This window comes from Akebia trifoliata, chromosome 11, assembly GCF_017979445.1.
Source record: "Akebia trifoliata isolate Shusen 1 chromosome 11, ASM1797944v1, whole genome shotgun sequence".
In the NCBI taxonomy this organism is placed as follows: Eukaryota; Viridiplantae; Streptophyta; class Magnoliopsida; order Ranunculales; family Lardizabalaceae; genus Akebia; species Akebia trifoliata.
Genome location: NC_141385.1, coordinates 34,240,267 through 34,250,473, shown reverse-complemented (window position 1 = coordinate 34,250,473; position 10,207 = coordinate 34,240,267). Strand labels below are relative to the sequence as shown.

At 34.4% G+C, this 10,207-nt stretch overlaps 1 protein-coding gene across 2 annotated transcripts; it reads right to left on the bottom strand.

Moving 5' to 3' along the window:
• Positions 1 to 253: 253 nt before the first annotated feature.
• LOC147391343 (putative disease resistance protein RGA3) lies at positions 254 to 9,106 on the bottom strand. 2 transcript variants are annotated; one of them, XR_015170209.1, is made up of 6 exons: positions 5,675 to 9,106; positions 4,763 to 4,872; positions 2,177 to 2,588; positions 1,957 to 2,065; positions 1,741 to 1,875; positions 254 to 775 (listed from the first exon to the last, which is right to left on the bottom strand). XR_015170209.1 is itself a non-coding variant. In XM_086417087.1 (2 exons), exon 1 carries the CDS (start codon positions 9,009 to 9,011, stop codon positions 5,685 to 5,687), a length of 3,327 nt encoding a protein of 1,108 aa, XP_086273213.1. In that variant the 5' UTR covers positions 9,012 to 9,106; the 3' UTR covers positions 4,551 to 4,872; positions 5,675 to 5,684. The 2 variants fall into 2 exon arrangements, 1 of the variants encoding a protein (XP_086273213.1); XM_086417087.1 differs by lacking the exons at positions 254 to 775; positions 1,741 to 1,875; positions 1,957 to 2,065; positions 2,177 to 2,588 and having other exon boundaries at positions 4,551 to 4,872.
• Positions 9,107 to 10,207: the final 1,101 nt, after the last annotated feature.

The window sequence follows — 10,207 nt, the reverse complement described above, 5'->3', positions numbered from 1 at the left end:
TGACGGTAGCCCCCAATTCCTGATTTGGAACCTCGACCATACAACATGGTTTCTCGTAGATTTTCCTCTTCGTTCCCACGGACGGTGCCAATTATAGAGGTAGATTTTGTGATTGATCTCGAGATTTAATTTTTAGCAAGATCATTCATCAATAAATCATAGAAATAATAGGAAAAAAAACAAAAAAGATAAAGAACACAAAGATTTTTTACGTGGTTCGGCAAATGTGCCTACATCCACGGGCTCGGGGAGTCGTTTCACTATAAATCTCACAGTTACATAACATCATCTACCTCTTCCTCTATCATCTTCTCCTTTCTTCCTCCCCCTCTTTTTTTTTTCTTTTACAATGACCTATCTGCCTTTAAATAGAAAAGTCTTAATTAGAGTCTTTAACCCTAATCAAGTTACAATTGACCATATTGCCCCTTATCCAAATTAATAATTACATAACAAGGAGGAGAATCCTTTTAAATTAGGAATCTTCCCTAATAAGATAAAACTCTCTTTAAATGATGCCACATGTCCACCTCAAGATGTGCGTTGATGGTGCAAATGGACGATCCGAATAGGAGACGATTTTATCCCTCCACACTCATCCATGGTTTTTCATCCTGATTTTTTCTGATGTAATTGTTGTGGAAAAGTTCCCTTCAACCGATCAAAATTGATAAATTATGAAAATTAAAAAGAGAAAAAAAAAATATATACTTACATGATTTGGCAAAATTGCCTGCATCCACGGGTGGTGGTGATAATACTTTATTGATGAAAACTGTGAAAAAAACAATACAACATTTAAGATTTCTAAACTTGGAATATATATGATCTACTAGGGCAAAACACACATTTTTAATTACAAAAATACTTCAAAAAGTTGTACGGATGCCCAAAAAAAGCCAACGGCCGTCAACCCCTACTGTGGGGGCCTACAGCCTCCACACCCCCGACTACAAGATACCCCCAAAAAATTCAAGTTAAGGCCATAAACCAACAGTAATTAAATGTTACAATCACCAAATTTCATTTTACGTTCATCGCAATTCACAAATATTTGAAATTATTACAAGTCAATTGTATTTATAAAAAAATTTCCTAGTCTCTTTCTATCAAGATTGAGTGGTCTAGGATGTGTCAAATGCTTTGAAAATGGTTTAAATAAATTTTTATAGTTTTTTACATTATAATGATAATACTTTTGCCACAACAAGAAAAATACTGATCAATAGCAAACTTACATATTACATACCATTACACCAAAGCATACGGTGAAATCATCTTATTTATTGGGACATAACACATTCCCAAACTATTTACAAATTAATAAAATAGTTTTTTTTTGTAAATAAATTGTTTTTAAATGGTTAAAAGGTTATTTATAGCTTGTCATAAATGCCTCTGATGTTAATTTGGTGAATACCAAATTTTCTCCATGTTATCTTATAGCTCTAAAAAATAAATCATTACCACTGCAATAGAAAACGTGATTTGGCAAATGTGTTAGAATGTGTTTTGAGATCTCTCATCCATAAGTTGGTAAATTTCTCCATCTAAAAAGATTTTAATTCTTAAAAGATCAATTATATTTAGATGAACAAAACACCAAATTTCCCTTACCAGGTTGGAAACCCCAACATATATGTAAGGGGAGAAGAAAGCAAGGAGAAAATACTAACAGAATTCCAATTCAAATTCTCAAAAAAATTAAAAGGAAAAAAAAAACAAACTTACATTTCTTACCATTGCTTCACTATTGCGTTCTCGAGATTGACATTGAATTTGGCACAAAGAGATTCATGTTTGGTGAGGGAAAAGTTTGAAATTCAAATTTGAACCCCCACTTGCTCAACCTATGGCTTTGAATTAGAGAAGGTACTGGGGAGAAAAAACTAAAAAATTTCAAATTCAAATTCTCAAAAAATTAAAAAGAAAAACAAACCTACATGCATTTCTTACCATTTATTAGCTATTGCATCCTCAAGATTGACATCTAATTAGGCACAAAGAAGGGAAAATTTTCCTTGGTCTGAACCCCATCTCGAGCCCCCGCTTGCTCTACCAATGGCTTTGAATTAGAGAATGTATTAGCTATGGAGAAAAAAGCAAGGAGAAAAAAAATAACATATTTCAAATTCAAATTCACAAAAAATTGAAAAAACAAATCTACATTTCTTACCATTTCTTCACTATTGCATTGTCAAGATCGACATCAAATTAGGCACAAAGAGATTCATGCTTCGTGAGGGATAAATTTCCTTAGTCCAAATCCCATCTTGACCCCTCGCTTACTCTACCAATGGCTTTGAATTAGAGAATGTATTGTTCACTAGCATTAGATGATACAGTTTGCTACTCCAATGAAATGGCCAAAGCTTGAGAGCTTCCATAACCAAAAGAATTCGCACCATCTAATTTCGACAGCAGATCTTGAGGTTACTTAGTTAATTTGGGTGAATTAACATCCATTTTCTCAGCCTTTCCAGTCTCAAGTTTTTATTCAAAAGAATTGGAAATCCTCCCAATAAAAAATGCACATCGATCTTCTTCTTCCAATTTCACAAGACATGACCTTCGTCCTTCTTTTTGTGCTGCAAAAGGATGAGATTTTAAACTTCCATGAGGAAGAATGAACGAGTAAAAGAGACAATCCTAATTAAGGAACTTTTTCAAAGAGCACAGAAATTACTAAAAACAACCTTTCCAACAAATTATTATTTTATGTTTGTAATAGAAAGTATCATAAAATGTTCATCAAAGAACACATAAATTAATACAATTCCCATAATAAGAACTCGTTGTACAGAAAAGGACCTCATTGATGAAAATAGTTCCAATGAACATAATCACATCAACATTAGCCATTTAAATAGAAATGAGAAAAACTTGGTGTGTTACACACTTTTTATTTTTTTAATAATAGGCAGCCTTTTCAATGATTACACATCTGGATACAATTTGAGAATATTTGCACTAACTTATAATCTAACCATTTTTGACAAAATATTTTTTGGATGAAAATTAACATAAATTGCATGGAAATGGATCACTTGTAATACAACCAAATGATGACAATTTTTGAAAATAACAAGAAGGAAAATTCCACAATTTCATCTAAAATGATGCATTTTTCAAAATATAATTTATTTCTATGCAAGGGTATAAAGATCAATTTAAATTAACATATATACAAGTATATATCATATTTGTAAATAAACACTTAACAAAAATGACTAAATTATCCTTTTAAGTAAATATTTTCAATAGAAATTTACCAAGTCATGGGAGAGAGATCTTGAAATTAGCGGAACAATATACATTTGAAACTAGTTAGCAAATCACATTTTTAAGTATTGTGGTAAATATTTAATTAGTTTTTTAAATGGTATGGTTTTACAGCAAAATACCCTAGATAACCTTATCTCTTGGCATTTACAGCAGGCGCCAAATCAGTATTTCACCCTATAACTTTTAATCGTTCAATAAATAACTTATTTATTAAAAATGCTTGTTTTTTTCCCAACTTTGTATAGTTTGGAATGTGTAGCCCTGATAAATAAGATGATTTCATCCCAAGGATAAGTAACCTGCCCTTTTTTTTAATAATAATATAAGGGATGCGGACTAATCCCTACGGTTTCACACCCTGATCCCATGAAAGTTTCCCACAGCAGGGTAAATGATCAAGAAATTTGTCATGTTTTCTAGAACACAAAGTTTTATATCCATTTTCATAATCCTACCAACAATAAAAACAATAAATGATTAGATGCAATTCAATGAACGTAAAAACTATGAATGAAAACTCATATTGCGAAAACTGATGTAGTCGTTACTTACATATGCTTTATTACAATAGATATAGATCAAAGGAAACTAGTAAAAATCTAAATTAAATTAGGAAATTTGATTGGCACTACAACATTTTTAACCTACAGCGGTAGATTTTTCCGCCGCTACAGGGTAATTTTTCCGCCGATAAAAGATATTGCGGCGATGAGCAGCGGAAACAAAGATCGGTCGTTATTTCCTCCGTCGCTAACTATAGCAGCGAATAATATATTCCGCTGTTGCAGGTATTACTTTTAGCGGCGGATTTTAATATCCGCTGCAATAGGTCAATTTTAACAAATGCAGTATAATACATATAGCAGCGGATCTTAATATCCGCTGCAATAGATCAATTTTTTATTAAATAAAATATAATGCATATAAAGGCGGATAGTAAGATCCGCTGCAATAGGTTAATTTTTTTTAAATAAAAAATATATCACATATAGCGGTGGATATTAAGATCCACTGCCATAGGTCAATTTTTTTAAATAAAGAATATCACACATATAGCGGCGGAGATTAAGATCCGCTGCCATAGGTCAGTTTTTTTAAATAAAAAAATATAACACATATAGCGACGGATATTAAAATCCGCTGCTATACGCTTTTTTTTTTTTTATAATTATTATATATCCTTCAAAAACAATATATAAAGAAGGAATTTGTATCCACTGCTGTAATTTTTTTTTCATATATATATATATATACATTTAACCTGTATCCTCCAATCTGTACAGATTGAAAACTTTAAAATAAATAATATAAGAGAGCTGCTATTGCCACACTAACTTTGATTAATCCCGCACTAACACAGGCAAAATTTGAACCAAACAGTGAAAATTTTATGGACAAAAAGATCATTCTTCTTCATTTATGAAGTGTATGGGGTAAATTAAGCAATGAGACCAATCGAAAAGGGCACAAAACATACCTGTTGTTCACGTTAGCACAAAATTACCATTTCCAACATTTGACGCTCTTTATTCTTCCTTTATTTTTCAATTATTGACTTCCGAGCAAGAAGCCTCTAGTGTTCCTTATCTACAATATAGAAGGAAAAAAGAAAACAAAAGTCCAAACACTCAATAGAAACACTATTGAATGCTTCTAAGCAAATACGTGCATGATATGCTTTCAACTTACCAAACTACCAAAGAGAAAAATTTGTCAAGTTGTTAAGTTGAGTCAATATAAGGTTCAGCATTCTCACATGAGTCATAAATGAGAAAACAAAAGCATTCATGATATGAAAGATTTCTTAAAAAATTATCATGAATGCTAGAACAAAAAGTTGTTGATTGGTCACTGCTCCTTCAAAGTAAAAGGAATCAAGAACCAGCTGGTTTTTTTAATAAGAAATCGAGAACTCATCTTATGGATCATATGTTCAGATGTTATGAGAATGAATGCCTCATCAAAGCAACTAAAAGAACAGTGCACTCTTAAATCTCTCTTTCAAATAAGCATCTCTTAATTGTTGGATTCCATACCATCGAACCATATGTTCATATGGGCATAGGAAGTGGGATTTATCAAAAGCGTGCATTGGAAGAATCTGAAACCATGGATCAAACAGATGTGTTGTTCTCCCCTAAAGCATCTTGTCGCTTCCATGGAGAAGTAGAATTGGATTTATTGAGAATTGATCAAGAAAAGGAACAATTTAAATCGAAATGAGAACAATAAAAAGTATTAAATTTTAATTAGAACTTTCATCAATTGCATGAAAGAATTTTTATGGGAAGCATGACTTGGTGATCTGATTATGTGAAATCCTACCATTGAATAAGAACATTAATACATAAAATAACGAGTTAAAAAACAAATAAATAAAGGTACAAACCTGTGAGATTTTAAAAAAATGAACGATGGGGAATGTGAGCTATCTTATACCACTCCTCTCCTCTTCCCTGGCCCTGGATGCATCTTTCCTTCAAAAGAGGACAATAGTGAACAAACAACCATTGTAGTGTGGTGAGGCATCGCATCTGTTCTGGTAAATACATGAGACTCTTGCAAATGTAAATACCCATATCTTTAAGTGATGAAAAGTTCCCCAACCATTCTGGCAACGCCACGAGGCCTTCAAAGTTTACTATCCTTAGTTCTTCAAGTGTGCTTAGGTGTTGAAGTTGCTCAGGTAGTGACTTTAGTTTAGGCCAGCCCTCAATCCTTAATCTCTGAAGGGAGACAAGGTGTTGGATACCCTCAGCAGGGAAAAAATCCAGCTCCTCTGCAAATCTTCCGATGTGCAAACTCTCGAGAGCAGTAAGGTATTGCAGCCCCTCTGGTAAAGATTTCAATTTACCACACTCCGTAACTATCAATCTCCGAAGAGAAGTAAAGGTCTGTATATTCGGCACATTTGTCAAACAAGGGCATTTAGTTATGCACAGTTCCTCAGTTGGAAGAGCTTCCTGAAACGGCGGCAACAATGTAATGTCCGGAACATCACGTATATCCAATAAGATGGGAGTGGTTAGTTTACACAAAATTGATCCTAGTGCCATTATGCCATTGCTACTCCAATATCTCAGTTCTTTAAGAGAGGGAAACATAGTTGGTGCGCTTCTCAACTTTGGACAGACTTGGATCCACAATTTCTCAAGGCAAGGGAATGAACTAGTTGTCGTCGGAAACATGAGTTGTACCGGTTCCATCCATTCTTCTAAATTAAACATTTCTGTCAAGTAGAGTTCTTTCAATGAAGGAAATAATACTTGTTCATTACCACTGTCGCCAATAAAATTCACGGAATCCATGCACTCCATATGAATAATCCTGAGATAAGGTAGCTTCCCAAGTGGCGAGAGATGTTCACATTTGGGGCAATTTGATAAATAGATTTCGAACAAGTTAGGCAGCAACTGAGTATTCATCATCCATGAAGGAAATTTCAAACCCATAAAATTATAAATCCTCAATCTTTTCAAATTTGAGTGAGGTTGGAGGCCTTCAAGCACATCTTCATGCCCCCGAGTGTTACTAATTACTGAGTCACCAACAGCATATTTCCATTTAAATTCCAAACTGTGAATATTAGGCTTCCCTTTCAAATTTGCCTTCTTTGCATCTATTCCATCTCGAACGTTCTCCAACCCTTCAATCTGTAACTCACCTCCAAGGTTTGTTAGGCATTGCAACTCGCTAATACCACATCCACTGTTTTGCATTCCAACCTTAAATATTGGTAATCTCTGGAGCGAACTTAGTCGTCCAATGTTTCTCGGAGTCTCAGTTATATAATAACTGTCAACTTCAAGGTGCCTCATGTTAATCAAGTTGCTAATATCTTCAGGGAGCTTTTGAAGTCTCTCACAATTATGAAGTCTCAGGGTTTGCAAATTATAGAGATGAGTGATAGATTCAGGCAATACTTCAATTTCAGTATATGAGATATCAAGGTACCTTAGATGTTTCAACTTTCCAATTGAATAAGGCAATTCTTTAATTGAAGTATGATGTAAATCTAACACCCGTAAATACTTGAATTTCAAGAATGCGCTATCAAGCACATTCCGAAAATATCCTGCATACGATGAAATAAATGTGCGCAAGTGCTTAGCATTATGAAAGTCTTGTGGAATTTTTTGTTCATCCCATGACAAGCGACGAATTTCAGAAACATTTTCTACCCTCTTATCCTCCTTAATTGAGCATTCAAATCCCTTGACTGATCGTGCAAGATCATGTACCAGATCATGCATCTTGCACAAGTATATAATTCCATACTCATCTTTTTGTACATCTTGAAAGAAAGAATTCCACATCAATATGTCGAAATACTCGTTGCCGACATCTTCCATCAATTCACTTCCTTTGGATAGTACAAGAAATCCTTCTGCCATCCACAGTTGGATTAACATCTTTTTGTTAATTTCATAATCCTTAGGAAACATTGAGCAATACGAGAAGCATTGTTTCAAAGGAGGTGATAAATGATCATAACTCAACTTCAATACATTTATGATTTTATTTTCGTTTTCAGGTATATTAAAAATTTCACTCTCTCTAATAGCCAACCATTCACATTCCTTCTTTCTAGAGCGCATCATGCCTCCTAGAGTCTTTGCTGCTAGAGGCACACCTCCACACTTTCTCACAATTTCCTTCCCAATTTCAGCCAATCGCGAAGTCTCTAGTACACCTCCAATCCCAAATGCTCGTCGCTTGAATAAGGACAAACATTCTTCTTCCTGTAACTTTCTCAAATAGTGTGTAGGAAGTGTTCCTACAATTGATGCAACTTTATCACTACGTGTGGTGACAACGATTTTACTTCCTTTCCCACTCGCTGTGAACGAATTTTTGAATCTATCCCACTTGGCATCATCCTCATTCCATATATCATCTAACACCAGTAAAAGTTTCTTCCCACTCACCTTTTCTTGAATTTTTCGTACCAGCACATCCATGCTTGATAGATCACATTTTGCTCCAGTAACAGATTCTATGATTTCCCTTAGAAGTCGTTTCACATCGAAATCATCTGATACACAAATCCAAATTTTTAGATCAAAATGTTTTTCTACCAACTTGTGGTTGTACACTAATTGAGCAAGTGTACTCTTCCCCATGCCGCCCATTCCAACTATGGGAATGACCGAAACATTATCTAATTGATTGCTTGATGAGTTTATGATCAACATATTAACTAGCAACATTGTATCATCCTTTCTCCCAAAAATTTCTGAATCATCAACATAAGAGTATGTTTCTCGGTCATCTTTATTTTCAAGAACCATGTTTCTCTCAGTAAATTTGAAATCGATCATGTCTTTCTTAATTTCTTCTAACATTTGATTAATACCCTTAACCTTATGAGCCATCTTATAACAAAAGGCAATTGGGTTGGAGGGTGTAAAGAAGTTGCGCACCTTCAATTTCATACGGTTTTGGATCTCCATCTTACGACGCAGAGATTCAAATGCAAACTCATCCAATACGTCGTCAGCATCATAAGCTACGGTTTTAAGGCGTTTCAACCACAGTTTGACAGCCTCACTGTCCACTTGTTGCTTCTCTGCATCATCTACTACAGCTTGTATAATTTGAAAAGTGTTTCGAAGTTTTCTCAAATCTTCCTTGACGCCCCATCCAAGACCAATCTCTTGAGTCGCAATGGAGCAAATTTTCTTCAGGATTTCACTTGCACCATTTACTAGAAATTGTTCAGCCATCTTTCTTTATTCTTTAGCAAGGATCAACAATTACTAATTAAACAAAGGGAAGGTGTTCAATATCATCATTGACGGGTTAGGAAGTCGTCTCCTGTTTTTGGTTAACTCCGGAGTGCAAAAAATGATGGAATACTTTTATCCCTCCCCTCTATGTCATCCATGGTTTTTAAACTCGTCCAAGACCGAGATGTAACGCCCGAATTAACTCGGTATCAGAGTTAAACGAGACCAACTCACAAAGTCATTTTTTGACCGAGATTTACGAGTCACAGTTGAATTTATTGATTTGTCTCATGAGATGTCTCAAACGTATCGGAAAACTCGTCAAAGACGACGCGATATCAGAACTGAATGAGATGAGACGAAATACCAAGTTTAAAAACCATGATGTGATCTGGGGTAGAGGAGTAGGCTATCAATGGATCGGGTCCATATCATATCAAGATCGATTTGGTACCAATCCGATAAGGATTGGATCAGATTCGGTATTGGTCCACCAAGGATCACATTTGGCATTTATTGGATTGGTTTTTTTTTTTTTTTTTTTTTTTTATTTTATCACATCTCAATATTAGAAATCAAGTCCGATTCATTAACATTGGGAAGAAGTCAAGAATAAGAAAAATCCAATTTGCTATACAAAATTTAAATAAACTACAAATATTTAAGCAAAATATATATTATATATAGTAGTTGTATCTTTCCCTTATTTTATAGGATCAGGTCCTATCAAATTAGGTTATGGTTGGACCTGAATGAATCCAATGAGATATCGAATTGGAACATTATCAGATAGGGTATTTATCTGAATCCAACCAAAAGTTATCTTACCACATTTGGAGTAGGTATGCTAATGCCACTCAGATTGAATCAAACCCTTTTCTTCAATAGCAGATGTTCGTTCATTGGATTCTTATTTGACACTTCGTTGGACCTCTAAGAGTCTAATACAAAGGATATAAGTCGTGATCAAGAAGGGTTTTGTTAACCACAAACGATGTCTACATGGTACTTGTTAGTTGGAGTTAAACACATTGAGCTGTGTGCCTTGTAGAAAACAGCTTGATTAGGAACCTAATCTATTTTAAATGGGAGCGGAACCTCTTTAGTGTGTCCTCCTGCAGTACCCATATTGCATGATTGAAGGACACTCACGTCACGTAACCACAAAATCTGTTTTGTTAAAAAATTGGATG